This window comes from Kwoniella pini, chromosome 1, assembly GCF_000512605.2.
Source record: "Kwoniella pini CBS 10737 chromosome 1, complete sequence".
NCBI lineage: Eukaryota > Fungi > Basidiomycota > Tremellomycetes > Tremellales > Cryptococcaceae > Kwoniella > Kwoniella pini.
In genome coordinates, this window is record NC_091716.1 from 1,587,427 (window position 1) to 1,607,835 (window position 20,409).

Sequence of the window (20,409 nt, forward strand, 5' to 3'; positions counted from 1 at the left end):
TGTAATGTTAGAGTCTGAATGTGCTTGTAATTTTTGCTATTTTAACGTCATTAAATTATATGAACTTGAATTAATTGGGATTGTATGATATGATATGATATAACGATATGCATATTCACTATTTGATCTTTTTCCAAGGGATTCTATCATTTACGGGTACGTTCAATAATTCAGCTTTGGGATGTACGCTCTTAATATCGTATGAGAATGATGAAGCTCACTCAATATGAACGAAAGACTAAGTGACCAGGTGCAAACATTACACAAAATCTCATCATTCATATATAATGTAAACAGGAATATAAGGAAAGGTTTCGATCATCAAAATAACAATGCATTAATTCTTTTAGCTACATATTTTGTATTTGACATATAATCAAATCAGTTGTTTAATTCTCTCTCTCTCTTTTAACATTTTATCGATAAATATCATTAACTGAAATTTCAAATTAATAAGAAGAAGTGAATTTTTTATTATTAAACTGTTTTCCATTTTCTTTTTCAACTCTAATAGTTTCTCTTGAAATATGTTGATATAAATCTTCTTGTTCAGTAAATTTAGGTTTCCATCCAATTGATTTTGATCTATCTGCAACACCTCTTGAATTTGTACCCATATAAGTTGAACCATTATAATATTTTTTTAATTCTTCTTGATTAAATGAAGTAGGTGTAGTTTCTTTAATTTCAATTAAATTATTTGAAACTAAAGATTGACCAATTCTTGAAGTTGCACCAAATAATGTATATTCACCTGAAATTCCAAAATAATATCCTGATAATCCATGTCCGATTTTTGAATTTGTTTCAATTGATTTTAAATATATTAATTGATATAAATTACCTAAATCTGTTATTTTTACATGTGGCCAAATGTTTTTACCTAAAAAAGAAACCAAGTGATTTTGATTAAAACCCCTTTCAAATTATCGAAATTAAATAAAATTGACAAAACCCACCTTCACCAACCATACCTGCTCTACCTCTATCTAAACCAGCTTTTATTAAAGTTGGAATTTGATCTGAAAATGAATTACTTAATCCTTTATCATAAACTTCTCCTACACCTTTACCCCAAATTGTTGATGGTAAAATAATATAAGATTTAATGTAACCGGCTTTATCAGCTTCAAGAATTTCTAAATCAACATTTCTATGAGGATTTGATTCTGGAATTTCTGTCATTGAAATAAGTGCTGGAAAATCTTTTGTTTTAGGTGTAGGATTAAGATCAGTGTAAATCTAAATTCATTTTTTAAAAAAAATCCATTAATCAACATTGAGCTTCAAAATAAAGAGGGGAAACCAGAGAAGCCTTACAATATCATTAGGATATTCTCCTTTTGCTTTATCAATTAAAACACCTGTACCAGAAGTTTCAATTAAAATAGGTCTATGACCTGTTTTTTCTTTTCTTAATTTTTGACCTTTTAAAATTGCTTTTACACCTTTTAAATTATCTGCATCTGCTGTATGAATTGTAATATCATGTTCTGAAGAAGCTTTTTCAATTTTTTCTAAATCATCTAAAGAAGAAATTAAAATTTTAATTTCAACATTTTGTTTTTTAGCAGTTTCTAAATTTTTGAAATCATTTGATTTTTTTTCATCACGAATTAATAATGTAATTAATTTAGGTGGTTTAGGTGAATTTAAAATTGATTCTAAAACTGTTCCTCCAATATATCCTGTTGCTCCAGTAAAGAAAACTGTTTTACCTGAATTTTGAGTTGTCATTTTGTTTTTTTCGAAAATTGATTTATGTGTATAAAAAAAAAAGAGATTAGAAAAAGAAATAGATATTTTAATGAAAGTTATTTAAGAGTTAATAGTTGTGGTATTCGTTGGCTTTACTTTGAATTGCTATGACGGTATAGCTATGTGTGGGTGGTGCAATTTCGGATCGGATTCGTAAACCCCCTCTTAACTTCTAACCCTGCATTCTCCACTCTTGATATGGCTCCGCTGAAACAAACCCAAGCTCGCTTCTCATCTTTTTAGTTGGTTAAATAGGCTAATACTTCTCTCTTCACATGCCAATTTGACGTCATTTCTTCTCATGGCGCATGATTCGGAACAACGCCGGCGGTAAAGGTGACAACCCTAGAAATTCTAATCATTTTACTTTTCTAATTCAAATTTAGACAGGAGAAAAACGTAATGAAAATTCTATTCGTTTCCAGAAAGTCCACGAAGCTCATTTATACACGCGCAATACACATGGAAGTATCTTCAACGCTTATTTTGGTTCCTTAAAAATGCTCGATCGACCGGACGTAAGCGTTGTTGACAAAAGATGAAAGTTAAGAAACGACACGACACTCAAGACTACTGAGCTGTCTAATTGATGTTACAACGACGTTCACTTTACAAGACGGCCAAACATCGAGCTTGTTCAGAATCTTGATATCAATTACTGTTGAATTTGTCCACTTGAATCAGAACAAGCGATATGTCCAAAGTCCAGCTTTACGTCTACGACCTTTCGAGAGGATTGGCTAAGCAGATGTCATTGATGTTGACAGGTAAACAAATTGATGGAATATGGTAAGCTGCTTTCTTGCTGATCGACTTTATGGAGTTTTCAAGCTATAGACATGCCGTCATGTGCTTATGCATGTGTTCTGCGCAGGCATACCTCAGTAGTCGCTTGGGGTCGAGAAGTATTTTACGGACAAGGTATCCTGACTTCATCGCCTGGCGCAACACATCATGGACCACCTCTGCACATTATTGACGTTGGAGAGACTCACATAGATGAAGAAACATTCAACGAGTATTTGTCTAGCTTAGGAGAAATGTATACGCCTAGTAAATATCATTTGATCGAATTCAACTGTAATCATTTCACAGCGGATGTAGTGGGTTTTTTGACTGGTCAGGAAATACCGAAATGGATAAGTGGTAGGTTTCACCGTATCCTTGACCAATTACATCGATCTTGGATCACGGCGCTGACCGTTGTTTCATAGGCCTGCCTGCTGAATTCCTTTCAACTCCATTTGGTCAAGCGATGCGACCTCAAATAGATGCAATGTTTAGGCAAACTGCCCCTTCGGAACGACCTATTCCAGGCCCGTCACCAGTCCAACCTGGTGTATCGCCCGCCTCTACCTCTCAGCCTACCCCTCCATCATCTGGTACCGCTACTCCAGCTTTAGCATCCGCGTTACTCAGCTCAGTTGCCGCTCGTGCGCAAGCGCAGTCTCAAGGACAAGGATCATCTAACGGAATACCGACACCTCGATCTACACCTCCCAATCCAGAAACTTCACCTTTATCTCTCGTTAGCTCGGTAACCCATTTCCACAGTATACTGAAAGATCACCCAGCAGTCATAGTGAATTTCACAAATACGCCTACTTGTCCACCTTGTCGAACCATAAAACCAGTCTATGAAACCATCTCATCAAATCACGCATCAACATATGGATTGAAAGGTGCCAGATTTGTTGAAGTTGAATTATCCATAGGAGAAGGTAGACAATTAGCTCAACAATATGGTGTGCACGCTACACCTACATTCATTTTCTTTAGAAACGGTAAGAAAGTTGAGGAAATGAAAGGTGCAAGTAAAAAAGAATTAGAAAATAGAGTAGAAGCGTTTTTAGAGGATGTTTTCCCCACTCATATACATAAAAAGATGTTCTTACCCACGATTGAGAAATTACCGACCAATCCTATAACAGCTAGTGGAATACCAAATTACCCTGCTTTGTTGGGCAAATTAGAAGGATTCCTAGTTGGAAAAGGTAAAGATGAAGATTTGAAATTTCTCAAAGAGAATATAGTACCTGTATTGGAAGAGAAAAAGTCGGTTTCTGATCAGGAATTAAGAGCATTATTGGAACATTGGATCAAGGTTACTCATGATATACTAGAAAGTCTGAAAGCGGATGAAACTTTTCCAATCATTGATTTATGGAGAGTAGCCATCCTCAGACCCAAAATATCGTCCTTACTAGCTTTAAGACTTCGACCAAGTTCCTCAGCTACAAATCTCCCGGATGCGTTATCAACAATTCTTGCTTTAGCTTCTAATACATTATCTTCAAATGGGTCAAATACATCAAAACCTTTCCTCCTTACTGTTCTTCGACTTATTACAAATCTCCTTGCATCGAATGAATTGGATAATCTTATTCTTTCACAAAGTGGTAATATAGAAATACAGGAGAAATCAATTGGTATTTTAGTAGAATCGCTTTTACATCCAGATCAAAGTATTAGATCAGCTGCAGCTGGAATAGCTGTCAATGTAGGTGCATGGAGACAAAGGAATAAGAAAGAAGAATTAGATGATGTAGATTGGGAAGTGGAATTGGTCAGTGCGTTAATCGAATCAGTAGATAGAGAAGCAGATGGAGATGTTTGTGAGTAATTCGTCTTCAATGATGTTTTTGGGAATCATGCAAGCTGATCTTATTTATCTACCAAAAAAATAAAGCACATCGATTATTAGCTGCTTTAGCTATGATTATTTACCTTTCACCTAAATATGAGTTGGATACAAAATCTTTGTTAGAGGTATTAAGTGCAAAAGATAAATTATTTACAAAATCAAAGACTTATAAAAAGAAGGAAATTAAGAAATTGGCTGAAGAAATAGCTGGGAAATTATGCTGAGGGAATCAGAATTCGTTTCTAAAAGTTGTCTTCATGTATGGGTTTTGTTTATAGTTTGTATATAATAATTTACTGTACTAAAGTGGAATTTACGATTTTGCCACAATGCCGTCATTTTGAGTGGCAAACATTGAATTCAACCAAAACATCAACAGAACGTCAAACCCTGAAACAGTTTCATTTGGATGATGATGAATGAAATCAGTCGCGTTAATTCTATTCAATCTTAGTGAAAGTCAACAATCATATACATATACATTTAATGTCAATCCATTACATCTATGTTGAACTATTGAAGAACTCTAAATACTATTAGTTGTGTTGAATTCATACAACCTAACGTGTGATGATTGAAAAGTTGAAATGAATAAACAAGAATAGGTATAATCAATTCAACGCTTTGACTCCCCTTTTTTGAAAGATTGTGTTATCCTACCTGACGATACTGTGAGTGGCAAGTTATTGTATCACCTTTTATGTTTCATTTCTCTGTTATCTTCGATATGCTCTATGATAGACATATGACTGATAAATACTTGATAAACACAAAGCCATCCCTATCAACTCACGAAAAACAAACGTTCTAGTAGGGAAAGCGGTAAATTGGAATTGGGTGAGTTCCCTTCCTTCAACGACACACCAACAATATCATTCTCCACATCTTTGTGTGTTATCTCTTCCATATCCAACTAAATCACAACAGCATATGGTGGAGTCTAAATAACGATGACAATATCCAGTTCAAACTCATTACCATCATTGGAATTCCCTTCTACAAGGAAGATGTCAATTCAATCTCCTGTTTCCAAAACCCCTTCTTCATCTAAACCGGTAACACCACTCTGCAAATCTAACTCTGAAAAATCAATAACAATGGTATCACCAAATAAACCATCTACACCTTCTACATCTACATCAAAAAATTATCATCCTTATTTAATTCATTCTTCTGCATCTTCTTTATTAACTAGAACAAATTCTTCACCTGTTCAACCTGTTTCACCAAATTATCATCGTTCTTCTAGATCAATGTCATCTTTAAATCAAATATTAGAAAATAAAGATAATAAAACTGAAAATTGTACAGAAGAGAATAGAAGAAAATCAATGGAAATTCCACAAGAACGTAAAATTGGAATTAATCGTAGACCTGGTGTTAAAAGAAGTGGTACTTTACCTGAATTTTTAAATAATTGTGGAAAACTAAATACCAAAGAAAGTAAAGAAATTGATTTACCGGTATGTCATTCTTTTCTTCCTCAACCAATTCATCTTAGTTATGAGCGTATGAAATGGTGAGATACTGATACTCATAATTTAGCTTAATCCCAAATCATGGACTCGTTAGTAGTCTCTTTCCCGATTTAGGTAAGATCCATGTACGAGAGTGGATGTTGATAGATCCTTTGCACAGCATCCGAGCTAGCACAATACTTAGGTTATACTCTCAGAACAGGTGGACCGGAAGGTACAGGTCATATATTGCCTGCGCCGTTGGTCGAAGATATTAAATCTTGGGTGCTTAGACAAAGAGTATCTGGTAAGGATTTCTTGAAAGGTAGTTCAGACGGCTGGGGGTGAGTTATACATCCACTGGAGATTTGAAACGCTAGGGGTGAATTCCGGCTTATATTCTTGACACAGGAATACAACTCGCCCTCCACCTTTTCTTCCACTTTTGCAAACCATCGCTCGACGTCTTCGCCGACATTCCTTATCAGGTCGAATAGAATCCGTTCCTGCGAATCCTGACGATTCATTCGGTAAAGGCTCGATCCTGATGGAAGAGAACGAAGATGAGGAGGAAGATGTAGGCTCAGATGAATTGACGGGTGTGAGAAGAATGGTGAATGCCTTTGATGCTAAAAGTTCAAGCTCCGTATCAGAATCCAGCGCAAGTGGAGATGACGAAGAAGCAGGAAAATTGAAACCGCAATTGACAGGTGAGAGTGTCGGTGAGAGATGGAAAGCTTGGGAAGAGAGATTAGGCGATACTAGAAGGAGAAATAGAAGAGTCTCGGACGTTTCCTCTGTCGACAGTATGAGCGACCGATACATCTACCGAAATGAAGTGAAAATGGAGGATGAGCACGAGGTAGAAGAAGCAAATGCAGGAGGAACAATTAAAGCCCCATTATCAGTACCTTCCTTGGCAACGTCTGGCAGTCATGACCAAGTGACTTTACCCCAAGGTATGACACCTCCGCCTCCTTATACCTCTCCCTTCTTCGATAGCACGGATCGATTACCGATTCAGCATCTTCCAACCTTGACAGAATGCCTTACCCCTGAGAGACCAAATGATGGTAGATATTCTGTCACCCCTACACCGGAAAGGACAAGTAACGCAGGATTGGGTATATCAACTCCTCTATTGCCAACATCTTCACCTGATAACACACCTTCAAAAGTGAATACATCATCTTACAACCAAAGCGAGGGTTGTTCACCTCACATGAAGAACATGTCAAACCATTCAGTGAAAGGCTCAAACCCTTATGCAGCATTGAGGAGGACTTCGAGTTCAGGATCAAATGTGAAACACCCCTCCGTCAAGCAATTGAACTTGGTCAATCACAATTGTCTCGATGAAGAGGAAGAAGAAGAAGGATATTTGAGTGGTGCGCAACTTAGTCCGGCTAACGCACAATTTGCAGGGGAAGAATTAGAAGGTTCAAGATGGACTACAGCAAGAAGGGTAACTCTAAAACCTTCAAAAGTACAAAACATCTTTGAAGGTGAATCAATATCTCATGCTTCGTCTATCGTTGACATTGAAAATGATAAATCGATTCAATTGAAAGATGATCTCTCAAAGCAGAAGGAAATGGTGGAGAATCAAATGAATATCTTGTTGAATCGTATAAAGGAATTAGAAAATAAACTTGATAACGTGAAGAATGTTAATACAAATGATATAGATTTTGAAGATAAATCTAAAAAGCAAAATGAAATTAAAAAATTAGATAAAGGGATATTTGATATACTTGGTTTTAGTAGAAAAAATTCAAATGAAAATGATGGATTACCAAAAACAGTTAGAGAATTACCTGTTTATTTGTTTTTAGTTGGTTTTGGAGTAGGAGCTGTATTTGTTAGAGTTTTATTTGGTAGATCTCGTTGAATGATTTTTGCGTGGATTTGGAAATTGGATTTGAAAAGGTATTGATTGTTCTATCGCGATGTAATGGGTTTGCGGTTTTTCTCCTTTTGTATTTTATACCTCTATGATCGGGATTAATTTTTATAATAATGTAATGAGCGTTGTTGGATATGCAAAGAATCTGTGAGGCGACAATTATAAAGATAGATGCAATCTCCTTCACAAGTAGATAGATCGCAAAATCCTTCACAAGTAGATAGATGCAACCTCCTTCACAAGGTACCACGGTTTCTACTAATGCAAAGTTTTATGCGAGTTAGACTTTGGTCAAAGTGCGATCGAAAGATGAAACGTTTGAAACGTCAGGGTAAAAACAAATATATGTTTCGAAATACATTTGACTCTTTTGTCAAATTTCAAAAGGTCAATGCGTTGTGTTGTACATTGTTTTTCACCTTTCTTTGTGTATTAAATTATGGTTCTCCTTTTGCTTTTTCTTTTGCTTTTGCTTGTGGTTTATTTGTCCATTTCCTTTATTATATTTTATATACGTATTAGGTATTAGGAATAAAGAAGACAAGTAATTTTCTTTTGTGTTAAGGGAAGAACGTTTCAAGATTATCCTTTATAATGTTTCAATCACTTACTGATTAACTCTGAGGAAAGCAATATCCATGTTATGTTACACAAAGGATACATAAACAATGTGTAAATGCAGACGCATTGAACGTATTGAACAAATCATTCCTTTATTGAAGCGCGAAATCCTATCAGACAAAAACATAAAGGAGGACATTCCAAATTTGATTTTCTCAACTTATTCTCGTTTCCTTTGTCGCTTTTCATATCTATTACTCAATAACATCTTAATCTTCGTTTGTACTCAACACATACATATATTTTTCATAAAAACCTTCAGAATAAACATCTGTCCGCATCTAATTCACTTCAATTGACGCTTTCTTCTTCTTCTTCAATCTTCTCAATACATCTAATAAATACAACTTGAAAATCCAAATAAAATGTCTTGTTCACAACGAACAATAATCTTATCAAAAACAAATTATTTTAATTCATTAAGATTAGGATTAAAAGCAAGTTTAATAGCTAATTTATTGATTTTGGGTCATATTCTATTAACTACTTCTGCAAATTCTCGTGAGTTTTATTTATTTATCATTTTTTCTTTTTTTTAACAAAAAATAAAGAAATAAATTTAAATGATTATTTTTTAAATGTCAATTAATTTGTATTGTTTTTTTTTATAGCAATCTCAATTCATCTTTTAAATGGTTTATAAAATTCAATTTGTACAATATCTACAATAATTTTTTTAACTTTACTTTGGATTATTTTTACTTTAATTGAAAATTGTGATTTATCTTTTAAACAAGAATTTCACTTTAAAGAAAATGAAAATGAAAATGAAAAAGGTATGATATTTAGTAAAACTTGGATTGAATGTTTATCACAATTTATTGTATTATTATTTTGGTTAAGTGAGTTTTGATAATTTTTAAAATAATTTGAACAGAATGAGAAGATTTGTTGATAAATTGTTTTTTCCTTTTTTTTCTAATTTTTAGAATATTGGAAAGATTTAGAATTAATTATTGAAGCTTTTTCATTTCAATTAAAAGAAGAATTTAGTAAGTTATTCTAAATAAAGGAAAATTATGAATGAAAAAATTAAATAACGTTTTTTTTGATTTTGTTTTTCAAAAAAAGTTTTACTTCCAATAACTTCATTTTCTGGGATAATTCTTTTAATCTTACTTAATTTACAAATTATAATATCAATTTGTTTATACACTATTAAAAATGGAATTAAAAGTTTAAATCAAAATTTTTGGTTTGGTAGAACAGGTTGGTGGGTTGGTCAAATTCGTTTAGAAAGAATTATTGAAAATGATTTGGAGAATGGTTTTATAATTGAAAAATCATAGAAAATTCATATCACGTCTAAGTACTTTCTTCTAGCAACAGTTCATAAGTCGTTCATATTTATGAATATTATGTATGGATATGGGTCTGTGCAAAAACAAAAACAAAAACAAAAACATAAGTACACCGTAAGGGAGTCGAACCCTTGCCGCACCGATGGCAACGGTGCATGATACCGTTTCACCAACGGTGTGTTTCCATGAAAGTGGCGATTTGTTATCACATATAATCTGTAGTGTTCGAGTCAGCTCAGTTTTGCCGTCTAGGAGAGTTGCGCTCGCATGAATACCAAATATCATGCATATGTATCTATCTACGATGTATTTACAGCATTATCGACTAGATAAAGTGGACCATCATACGCAGTCCAATTGTTTAACCCCAAAAATAGTGGCCAAGGTATTTCATTTCAACACTATCTATCTACTCTAATTCATTCACATCAAATTCAGGTAATTTATCTCCACATTCTAACCAACCTTGAAAACCCATTGCTACTTTTTCTAATTTCTCACCAGCAATTTTTAAATCTGAATTAACAATATAAATATCATGTTTACCTTTTTGTGCATATTCAATTTCTTTTTTAGCTGCATTTAATCTTTTTTTAATTGATGAATCATTTTCAGTTCCTCTACCAGATAATCTTTTTTTTAATTCTGAAATTGTTGGAGGAGATAAAAATAAATAAACAGGTTCAAGTGGTGGTGATTGTTTTGATGCTTTTGACCGAAGTTGAAGTACACCTTGTAATTCAATATCTAAAATACATCGTTTTGGATAAAGAGCTGAAAGTGCTGCGAATGTAGTTCCATAACTATTGTTTAAAAATCATATTTTAGATCAAATTCACGAGCTTATCGAATCATGCTCCCAAAGGGACTTACCAATTACCACCAAATTCAGCCCATTCTAAAAATTCCCCATTTTCTACTCTCTTCATAAATTCTTCCCTTTTTACAAAATGATATTCTCGACCATTTTCTTCACCTGCTCGAGGGTTTCTTGTTGTATGCGAAACTGAAAATCCAAATTGACCTGGGTGGTCTGCAAACAGCTTGTTAAGTAATGTCGATTTACCAGTTCCGGAAGGCCCGCAACAGACCAATGGCTATTTGGTTAAGCGCAAGAAAACGTGACGTTTGACGAGTAGGGTAGCAAGGGGATCAAGCGTATTGATGTAGCAGGGCGATATGAGAGATGTAGGCGATAAGGTAGTAGTTGCTCTGTATAAGCTATAATCTCTCGAAACTAGGTATACCATACCACTCACCCTATTAAGCACTTCGGGGTTTATAGGTGTTTGCGACATTGTGCTAAGAAAGCGTGTGGAGCAAAGTTGAGAGTAAGGTTTAGCTGATCTCGCAGCGTTTCTGATTATAGCGGAGAGGAGAATGGTGGTGATGTATCGAATGACAGATCAGAGAGTAATATCAGTTTGATAATCCTTAAAGTGAAAGTGAATTTACTCACCGCAACAACGAGGTTATCATCTGAACGCGTCAACGTAGATTACATAATCAATTTGCCAAAATACCGCTTGCGGGACACGAATTAAACATTCCCCTCATTTTATTATTCCACCCTTTTTGTTGATTCACTTTAATTCACCATCATGTATATTCACAATGCACGCCTACATTAACAATCACCTTCGCATAACTGATTAACCAAAATTCATCCTTCTCACTCACCTATTTTTAATCAATTCATCCTCCACTTAACAGGTCCACTTGCGGTCCAAAAAGATGGAAGATCATACTTTTGACCTAGAAGATGATCATGACAATACTCATCAGCATCTAGAAGATCATGATGATCATGATGATAATCTTCATGATCAAGTAACTCATGATGATGTTGCTGCTGAAGCAGTTTTAGCATCATTAAGAGCAGTTATCAATGATCCGGATTCTCATAATACCGCCAATAACCATTCTGATAATATATTAGATCATGTAAATGTTGATGTGAATATCGAAGGTGAAGAAGAACTTTTACATCAAAAGAATACTTCCACTCATACATCTGAAGATTTACTTGGAAATTTACACGAACATGATCAGAACGATGAGACTTTACAAGAATTCGTACATGATCATGATCAAGAAGCTAATTTAGACCAAAATGGACATTTAACGGAACCTACAACGATACAACATCCTCTCATTGTGTGGTTTGAACATGGTTTATCATCAATTGAAAAAGCCATTTCGGATAATAAATTGGTGGTAGATGAGTTGAATAGTCCTAATGCGATTCAAAATCTGGCTCAGAATTTACGAGCACTAGGCGAAGGGAGTAAGAAAGAATCGGAAATTATCAATGACCTCAAAGAACGTTTGAAGGTATTCAAGCAAGAACCCGGTATCACTATCGGTGGAGAGAACATACTACAAGCTTGTGAGTGGTCCTTTTTCTTACGCACGGATGTATGCTTATCATTCGACTCTCGAACAGTGACGACAAATCTGGGCGCGGAGGAATCCCCATTTGTCTTAAGAACCGAATACGATCTGCTCAAGGCGGATTACGATACTTTGGTGAATTCCAGCACAGGCAAGAAAGGCTCGAAGAAAGGCGGTGCTAAAAAGCCAAATCAAGAGAAAGGACATAAGAATGGAGAGGATAGTCTTACGCCTTTGAGAGAAGCTGTCAATCAGAGCATATTGCAACAGGATGACCAGATGCCAGGAGTAGAAGGAAGGAAAAAGCGAAGTATAAAGCTGGAGGTCAGTTCACAGTCACCTTTACAGTTCCAAGCATCTGAGCTGATGTTCTGCTTTAATTGATTTAGCATCTTGTCCATAAAATGGCAAATCGCCGATTAGGTGTAGAGTACCAAGTGACGAACTTTGAATCAAAAGGTTCAAGACAACTTCCAGATCCTTCTTCTATACCGCCTAAAGCGGATGAAGCTATAAATGGAGTTGATGAATATCGACCGGACTTTCAAGCTGATATCAATTCTGCGACGGTCAAACCCTTCATCGATCAAGTCGTTGAGGATTGCATGGATGCCCTCAAGGACAGTATGAGCGACGAACCCGATATCGATCGTGAGAGGGTATGTCATGTTATCGGATCTGCGGTTTGATGGGTTTCCCGCTGATAGCGCTGTGGTAGATTATCGGTGGTGTTCAGATATATTGGGCTCGACTATCCGTGAGTATAGACATCTCTGTGAATTCCACGATTGCCATGACCTGATCATACTACTGCAGAAACGATATAGCGAGCAACTGCATAGAAGACGAGGGGAGATACACCGAGACGAGCTCTCAAGAAGGAAGCAAAATTCATATAGGCGTCAACAATCTGTAAGCTCTTCGATCCTGAATTAAGTCCAAATCATAGGCTGATAGGTCCTGGCTTACTAGCTCCTGGCGCGACGTCTGGCAGCTTTTGACTCATCGCCGCTCAACATATGTCGATTGCGTGCGTTGTATCGCACACTACTGACAATAGACTTTGCCGCTCCAACTCAAGACACACCCGACCCCAAGCGAGAATATACCGAAGATGAGTGGAAGGCTTATAGAAAATTGGCCTGCGGACGTCGGGCAGCGGAGGCACATGAAGTCATTGATCAATTCTGGTTGAGTCCGATGGTGAGTGCGATCCAGCTTGGCAGATTACATGTAGTTGACCTTTGTGGTCACTAGGCTCGAAACCTTTTGACGATTCTCGATGTGTACTGGGCAGATATGAATGCTCGAGCACGTAAGAAGGGTCGACCTAAGCAACCTAATCCAACATTCCATCTTCCTCCTCATCTTTGGGATCGATCTTCTTTACCTACGATTCGACCAAAAGATGCAACAGGGTTGCCTATACCGAATGCACAGGGAATCGTGCTTTTCAAATTTCACGTAGATGAGCAAGTACAAAAGGATAACCCAGAATGGGCCCAAGGGTTATATGATAATCCGCCAATCTCAGAAGAGAACAGCCGATTACCGAGTTTGACAGAAGTCATGGCATTGTCTATATACATCCCTTTGAAAGCGCCCTTGAAAGCAGCTAAAGAGAAGTCAAATCCCGCGATCATTCCATTAGATCAAGTAGAGGAAATTCTCAGTCGACCTGATCGATCTCCCACTCCACCTCCTCCAGCCTCATTACCCATCTCGCAAGAAGGTCAAAATCCACCTTCAGTATCATCAGTCAATGCGAATCCGTTAGAAATTGATCAATCTCTTGATTCGAGTTTTATCGGGGACGTACCAAATACAGGTAATTCAGAGAATGAATATGCTACATTATTAGCTCTTAATCGACTTGAAAAACTTTCTCCAGATGTTAATATGGAAATAAGTGAATCTTCAGATAATACTATGAATGGAAACAATAATAACAATAATAAGAGGAAACGAAATACGAGTTCATTACCTCCAGGAACAGAAAATTTATTCATTATACCAGCTACTTCAAATATATTAGGTAATTTAACTCCAGTCAATGAACCTGTTCCTGGACCATCAGCAGGATCTTCATGGAGAGCAAGAAAATTAGGTAAAAGATTAGCATCAGAAGTACCAGGTGGAGCTGCAACTCCTGTACCTAAAAGAATAAAAACTAAACTTAATCAAAGTGTTTCTTTAGGATTAGATGATACAGCTTTAGTAGGAATAGAAGGAGAATTTATAAATCACCCTGATGATAATATCTTAGTATCTGATGGACAGGTTATGCCGGATGATGATGATGAAGAGGATGAGAGGGTGAATGAAGAAGTTTTGGGTGATGCGGCTTTTCTGGATAGTCTGTAAGTTATAACTCTTTGAGGGTCATGAAGTATTTTGTTGTTTTTATGCGAATGTACAAGTCAGATTATGTACAACGGCGATTCCCCTATCGACTTTCTTGTACAACGGTGATTCCCATATCGACTTTCTGGTGACAACTCAAATGAATATGCTCCGGTAATGACCAACTCGTTTATTGAGAAACCGATTCAGTAACTAGAACATACATAGTATACATTTGACTCTGCTAGCCCTCAGAATCATATAGGTTTAGGCCATGCTTCGCTCCTTGATCCATTGGGTCCACTTCTTGGCATACCGCCTATCTCAGGTTCATCTGAAATGTTCCAATTAGTATCTTGATCTCGATAAATGATCAAAGGGATGAAAGTCAACTCACCAACATCTAATGCACCTAATTCTGGCGCATGTGAAGCTTCTTCCTCTTCTTCTTGTTGACGTCTGATTGCATCTTGTTCTTCTTCATCAGTCTCTTCAGCTTCCTCCTCGTCATAATACCTTTGCAATTTCATATTAGCTTGACGAACCAAATTCCCAGCTGTATTTGAAGGTTTTGTACTCACCTATCTTCCCTTTCATTTATAGGATAAGGTCCGAATGGATTATCACCTTTTCCACCTGTACCTTTTCCATTTCTCCGACGAGATGATTCAGAAGAAGTAGAATTAGTTGAATCATTAACATTCATATCTTTCATTAATCTTTCTAATTGTGATTTTTTATCCGCTTCAGTTTTAGCTGCTCTTTCTGAAGCTAATCTTTCTAATTCAGGTTTATAATCGCTAATAGAAATTTAAATAAATCATTTATTACCTATTTTAAGTTTCACGAACTACTCACCTCTCATATTCTTTTCTAGCTTCTTCAACTGCTTTAAAAAAATCTTTCATACCTTCACCTGTCATTGCACTAACTCCTACTGCTCTTAAATTATTATAAAATTCTTCTAAAACAAGACACATTGAACTCATTAAACTATTCATATAATTACTTTCACCATATTCATTTTTTCCACTATCATTTAAAGCTGCTTGATATGATTCAAAATCTTTCATCCAATCTAATGCAAAATCATGTGATTGTACATCTATTTTATTAAAAACAATTATAAATGGTAATCGAGTTTTATATAATATCCTATTTCATCGAATTATATTTTTCAGTCAAATTTCGTTCAATAAATCATATTTGCTCGAAATGTTCACACTCACGAACATGCATATAACATATTACTCATAAATGTTGCTGGAGCTGTTGTTCTTGGAGTATCAACAACGTAAGCTACAACAGTAGGTAAAGATGATGCTATAGCATCGGTTATTATTGCACCTGATGCTGACCATGTGAATATTTCGATTTGACCAGGTGTATCAACGAGAATGTAGCTGGGCGAGGAAGTTTATTAGCATTGAACTTCACGTAGAGTTGAATCGATCAATACGAAGAGACTTCTTATATTGAATGACAAGACCGAATGTGTATACTCACTCTACGTCTTCCGCTCTTTTCTCAACATATCCTAATACTTGATCAAATTTGGTTGTGAACAGATTCAACGCTGTTAAGATACCACCATTGGGGCCCAGGTTATATCTGATTGTGAAGCCGATCCATCAGCTGGTCCGTTCTCGGGAAATGGATCAGCTGAGAGTGAATTGACATACTGCTTCATGACTTCCTTGTAATCTACCGTATCTCGGATATCGATATTTGCTGAATAAGGCATATGAGATACTGCAGGATCCAGATTCAGTATGTATGGGGGGGTATTCTTGGAATGTAAGTGAGAGTTGAGTCTTTGCATGAAGGTCGTCTTTCCCTATGAGTCGTGTTCTCGTTGGTCAGCACATTATTGTGCAGAGGTAATTTAGAAAATCGAAGTGGAGGGGAAACCTACTGAACCTGCCATACCTATACAGATGACAACTACAGGTTCTTTCTTGCTTCCCTCAGCAGCTATCGAAGGACCAGCTTCGGAAGTGGGAGGTTGAGTAGTTTCTGCCATATTATTTAGTGCTACGTTTGCGTTTAGTGTTGTTGAGGTTTATACAAAACTATTGTGATTGTATATTAACTTTTATCAGAAATAAGCAGCAAGTTAGGTAATCGAGAATGGAGATGAATATAATCTCCTCCTTGTAAACAAAAATCCTTGCCACACCTAGCACGATCACCGCGTTTCGCCGGTACCTCAATGTTAAGTCTAGAACGGAAGCAAATTGGGTTAACAACAACCCCCTTCCTAGTTATTGTGTGATTAGAATAAATTGTGGTTTCAGATTTCAGGTCCAAGCGTTAATGATTAGGAATTATTGTAGTAGCATTATAATCATAATTAGGTTAGAGTTATAATAACAATACAAAAATCACGCGAGTTTATGATTAAATAAATTATACCTCTCTTGGTAAATACAACGATTTACCATAGCACAGCTACAATTGAATATAATATCAATCAACCCTATCAAACCATATCAACTTCATCCCATATTTACATTCACAACAACAAGTAAGCAATATAACGACAACGACCTCGACGCGTTCAGTAATAATTCTATAACCATCGTTGATCAACGCGAGACCTCATACATCTCCGAATAGAAGGATAATTGCAGCTGGATCTTACTGCTTTACCGATACAACTTAGATACGAGGAAAGAACAAATACCGAATACCCATAATCTAGGTGCGTTATTATTGTTCAACATTCGATTCCTCTTACGTTGAACCCGTATCGTCTCGCATCCTATCGGTTTGCTGTGAGAAATGGCCTGTCAATCACATTTACAAGCCATCTTCCCACACCCACCTAGCTTTTGAGTTCTTCGCACCTCATCTCTCGCATCTTGACCTCTTATCTATTTCTCAAAGGTGCACCCTGCCAATCTGCCATCCACTAGCAACTTTTGATAACAATGATGCGATATTTCATCTGAAATTGCGTGACGCTTTTCAACGCTTGGGTACAAGTGGCGTTTGTTTACCCGTTGTTATTCTCATTTAATGTGCTCCGTACTCAAAGATCGCAAGTTTGGGATAATCAGAGCTGACTCTTAGACTTGATCACTTAGTCATTCGGTCGATCAGACTTTTTAATCCGCTCGTCCATCATGCAAACTATCAAATGTGTCGTGGTTGGTGATGGTGCCGTCGGAAAGTGAGTCCTTTCAGGCGGGGAGCCAGTGTTGATCGCTGACATGCAATCGTCCTTTGCAGAACATGCCTCTTGATCTCTTACACCACCAACAAATTCCCTTCTGAATACGTACCTACTGTTTTCGACAATTGTGAGTCCAATCTTGTCTGTATACTTGTTGAGCAATACAAAGCTGACAATTTGACTTGGGCGAAATCAGACGCCGTGACTGTAATGATAGGAGATGATCCATATACATTAGGTTTATTCGATACAGCCGGACAAGAAGATTACGATCGATTAAGACCATTATCATATCCTCAAACAGATGTTTTCTTAGTTTGTTTCTCAGTAACATCGCCTGCATCGTTTGAAAACGTAAAAGAAAAATGGTTCCCCGAGGTTCATCATCATTGTCCTGGTGTACCATGTTTAATCGTAGGAACACAAGTTGATCTTAGGGAAGATCAAAATCATTTGGAAAAACTTCAAAGACAAAAGCAAAGACCTATTACTACTGAACAAGGAGAAAGACTCGCAAGGGAATTAGGAGCTGTCAAATATGTTGAATGTTCGGCTTTAACTCAACGGGGTTTGAAGAATGTATTTGACGAGGTGAATTGTTATTTCATATTTTTTTTTCCAAAGAGGAATTTTGCTGATTCTGTGGATGATATAAAGGCAATCGTTGCTGCGCTAGAACCCCCCGTTACGAAGAAAAAGTCTAAATGTGTGATATTATAGGGACCGTCTTTTATGACCTCAAATTTTGATTATCCTCCCTCTATTTCTTTGCTTACGCTTATATACCTTATTATGCTTTTCTCTATTGTTTCATGATGTAGATTTTGTCCTGCAACAGATTTTTATACCATTTTCCTCCATTTGGACTTCCATTTTCCATACATTCGCCGTGCCACATCCTCACACCGGGCAAGATGAGGATTGCTATATATGCGTACTTTTCTCGCTTTTATCCCATATTACTCTTTGGGCTTGATTTGGGTCTCTCTGACTTGTGATATCATTGGAACGATAGTATAAACCTTTTTTTCACTTTGATTAAATTTGGATCATATCTTGGTAAAGACGGTTGATGAGATGTACATATCCGTACCTAATTTTTACATCTTGAAGCAGCTCAACGAACATTGATCAGGATGAAAAGATGTGCATGAAGATGATACAACAAGTAATGATATATGCTAATGGAATACCCAATCGATCTATTCAACATCGTTATACAATTCTTCAAGTGACCATTTAGGTCTTATAGGTAAATCATAAGGTTCGTTCAATGTTGGATCAGCTTGAAGTCTTAGAATCGCAGTCCAAGCTATCATTGCTGCGTTATCTGCACGAGGTTCAAGTCGTTAGCGCCTACGATAGATCGGTCCCAATATTCATAACTAGGCTGTTTTTTCTATTCTTGAGAAATTTCTGAATTGAGATGACTTACCTGTGCATAATGAAATGGGGGGATAAAACAATTTGATCTCCTCGCTTTCATTCTTATATCTATTTAACATTTCTTGAAGTTGTTTTCGTAAATATGCATTACTCGCAACGCCACCGCTGACTACTAAACCATTTATCTTATTTAACCCTTCTTTAGTAATGATACTTATAGTTTGTTCAAGTTTTAAAATCAAATGTCCTGTTACAGCTTGTTGAAAAATTCTACTAAATTCTCTTTGATCCCCTTCTGTTAAATTTATAGGTAAACGTCTTTGTAAAGACGATAATATTCCTGCAAATGAAAAAGCCTCTTTATGTTTCGTATCTCCAGTAGATAATGGGATAGGTAATTTCTTTTCAGATGTCTGATCATATGGTGATAAAGGTGACATGGTAGCAAATTTTTCTAAAATCGCTCCAGGAGATATAGTGGAAGAATGAGGAAGTTTTAAAAGTCTAGCTGCTTTTTCGAATACGTCTCTGATTTCCAATGATTATAAGTTAGCTAAGACTACGGTTGAAATTGATTCCAATACTGCATTCGAGATCAGTCCAAGAGTCATGAACATACCCTATCTTACTGTCCAAAGTATCTAATAAAATCTTGAAATTATCTTGAGATTCCGCTAAAACCAGTTGAGTGTGTCCTCCAGATACTAATAGTATCAAAAATGGGAATTCGGGTGGATCAGATTCAGTCAATAAAGGCGTAAGGGCATGAGCTTGCTATAGAGACCCAGTCAAATCAGTCAAATCATGATATGGAAATGGACTAATTTACCATATGATGAACTCCAATTAACCTCTTTCCTGTTCCAGCCGATAAACCTTTCGCAGCCATTTCACCAACCATCAAACAACCTCTCATACCTGGTCCCCTTGTATAAGCGATTGCGTCTATATCATCCAATTTTACTCCAGACTGTTTTATACATCTTTCAATAGCTAAAGGAACATTTTTATTGTGTGATGATTGAGCTACTAATGGATGTATTCCACCATGAATTGAATTTTCATTATGTTGTGAGATTGTTACTAGCGATAAGATCTCTCGATTTGAGGAGACGATAGATGCTGAGGAGTCATCTGCAGATGATTCTATACCTAATACCAATAATGGTTTCAATGAATTATGCAGATGTCGGAGGGGAACGGTACGAGCTGTTGGAAGGGGGTTTACTGGTCGACATGCGTTGATATGCTGCAGCAAGTATCTCATGCTTGTCGGGACGAGGCCACTGAGCTGAGCTATCATCCATTCCTGGGAAATTCAAGGTAACGCTCGAAGAGGTTATCAACGTGCAATTGCAACTTTTGACTTTCCGGTTATCTCGGGACATTCCTCTTACCCTCCTTTGGAATGGCGCCAATCT

General features: G+C 36.5%; 9 protein-coding genes and 1 non-coding gene across 10 annotated transcripts; 5 read left to right on the plus strand and 5 right to left on the minus strand.

Moving 5' to 3' along the window:
* Positions 1-449: 449 nt before the first annotated feature.
* On the minus strand, positions 450-1,737 carry I206_100613 (uncharacterized protein; the record flags this gene model as incomplete). The annotated part of the gene is made up of 3 exons (XM_019152490.1): positions 450-883; positions 960-1,242; positions 1,321-1,737. The coding sequence occupies 3 exons, from the start codon at positions 1,735-1,737 to the stop codon at positions 450-452; spliced, it is 1,134 nt and encodes a 377-aa protein (XP_019014628.1).
* Positions 1,738-2,452: 715 nt separating this feature from the next.
* On the plus strand, positions 2,453-4,626 carry I206_100614 (uncharacterized protein; the record flags this gene model as incomplete). The annotated part of the gene is made up of 4 exons (XM_019152489.1): positions 2,453-2,547; positions 2,633-2,904; positions 2,973-4,373; positions 4,448-4,626. 4 exons carry the CDS (start codon positions 2,453-2,455, stop codon positions 4,624-4,626), a joined length of 1,947 nt encoding a protein of 648 aa, XP_019014627.1.
* An 873-nt stretch (positions 4,627-5,499) lies between these two features.
* On the plus strand, positions 5,500-7,750 carry I206_100615 (uncharacterized protein; the record flags this gene model as incomplete). The annotated part of the gene is made up of 4 exons (XM_019152488.1): positions 5,500-5,865; positions 5,948-5,969; positions 6,041-6,203; positions 6,271-7,750. 4 exons carry the CDS (start codon positions 5,500-5,502, stop codon positions 7,748-7,750), a joined length of 2,031 nt encoding a protein of 676 aa, XP_019014626.1.
* Positions 7,751-8,751: 1,001 nt separating this feature from the next.
* I206_100616 (uncharacterized protein) lies at positions 8,752-9,675 on the plus strand (the record flags this gene model as incomplete). The annotated part of the gene is made up of 5 exons (XM_070202239.1): positions 8,752-8,887; positions 8,998-9,021; positions 9,139-9,228; positions 9,316-9,378; positions 9,458-9,675. 5 exons carry the CDS (start codon positions 8,752-8,754, stop codon positions 9,673-9,675), a joined length of 531 nt encoding a protein of 176 aa, XP_070058340.1.
* A 120-nt stretch (positions 9,676-9,795) lies between these two features.
* On the minus strand, positions 9,796-9,866 carry I206_100617. The gene has a single exon. It is a non-coding gene; the product is annotated as a tRNA-Gly (tRNA).
* Positions 9,867-10,096: 230 nt separating this feature from the next.
* Positions 10,097-10,985, minus strand: I206_100618 (guanylate kinase; the record flags this gene model as incomplete). Its single annotated transcript, XM_019152486.1, has 3 exons — positions 10,097-10,490; positions 10,561-10,784; positions 10,947-10,985. 3 exons carry the CDS (start codon positions 10,983-10,985, stop codon positions 10,097-10,099), a joined length of 657 nt encoding a protein of 218 aa, XP_019014624.1.
* A 436-nt stretch (positions 10,986-11,421) lies between these two features.
* I206_100619 (uncharacterized protein) lies at positions 11,422-14,445 on the plus strand (the record flags this gene model as incomplete). The annotated part of the gene is made up of 7 exons (XM_070202240.1): positions 11,422-12,076; positions 12,134-12,405; positions 12,471-12,740; positions 12,800-12,838; positions 12,898-12,993; positions 13,054-13,284; positions 13,339-14,445. 7 exons carry the CDS (start codon positions 11,422-11,424, stop codon positions 14,443-14,445), a joined length of 2,670 nt encoding a protein of 889 aa, XP_070058341.1.
* Positions 14,446-14,681: 236 nt separating this feature from the next.
* Positions 14,682-16,447, minus strand: I206_100620 (uncharacterized protein; the record flags this gene model as incomplete). The annotated part of the gene is made up of 8 exons (XM_019152484.1): positions 14,682-14,758; positions 14,822-14,940; positions 15,006-15,224; positions 15,283-15,579; positions 15,654-15,827; positions 15,931-16,035; positions 16,107-16,261; positions 16,340-16,447. 8 exons carry the CDS (start codon positions 16,445-16,447, stop codon positions 14,682-14,684), a joined length of 1,254 nt encoding a protein of 417 aa, XP_019014622.1.
* Positions 16,448-17,552: 1,105 nt separating this feature from the next.
* I206_100621 (cell division control protein 42) lies at positions 17,553-18,322 on the plus strand (the record flags this gene model as incomplete). Its single annotated transcript, XM_019152483.1, has 4 exons — positions 17,553-17,599; positions 17,659-17,729; positions 17,799-18,193; positions 18,260-18,322. The coding sequence occupies 4 exons, from the start codon at positions 17,553-17,555 to the stop codon at positions 18,320-18,322; spliced, it is 576 nt and encodes a 191-aa protein (XP_019014621.1).
* A 482-nt stretch (positions 18,323-18,804) lies between these two features.
* I206_100622 (uncharacterized protein) lies at positions 18,805-20,255 on the minus strand (the record flags this gene model as incomplete). The annotated part of the gene is made up of 4 exons (XM_019152482.1): positions 18,805-18,932; positions 19,038-19,516; positions 19,608-19,762; positions 19,818-20,255. The coding sequence occupies 4 exons, from the start codon at positions 20,253-20,255 to the stop codon at positions 18,805-18,807; spliced, it is 1,200 nt and encodes a 399-aa protein (XP_019014620.1).
* Positions 20,256-20,409: the final 154 nt, after the last annotated feature.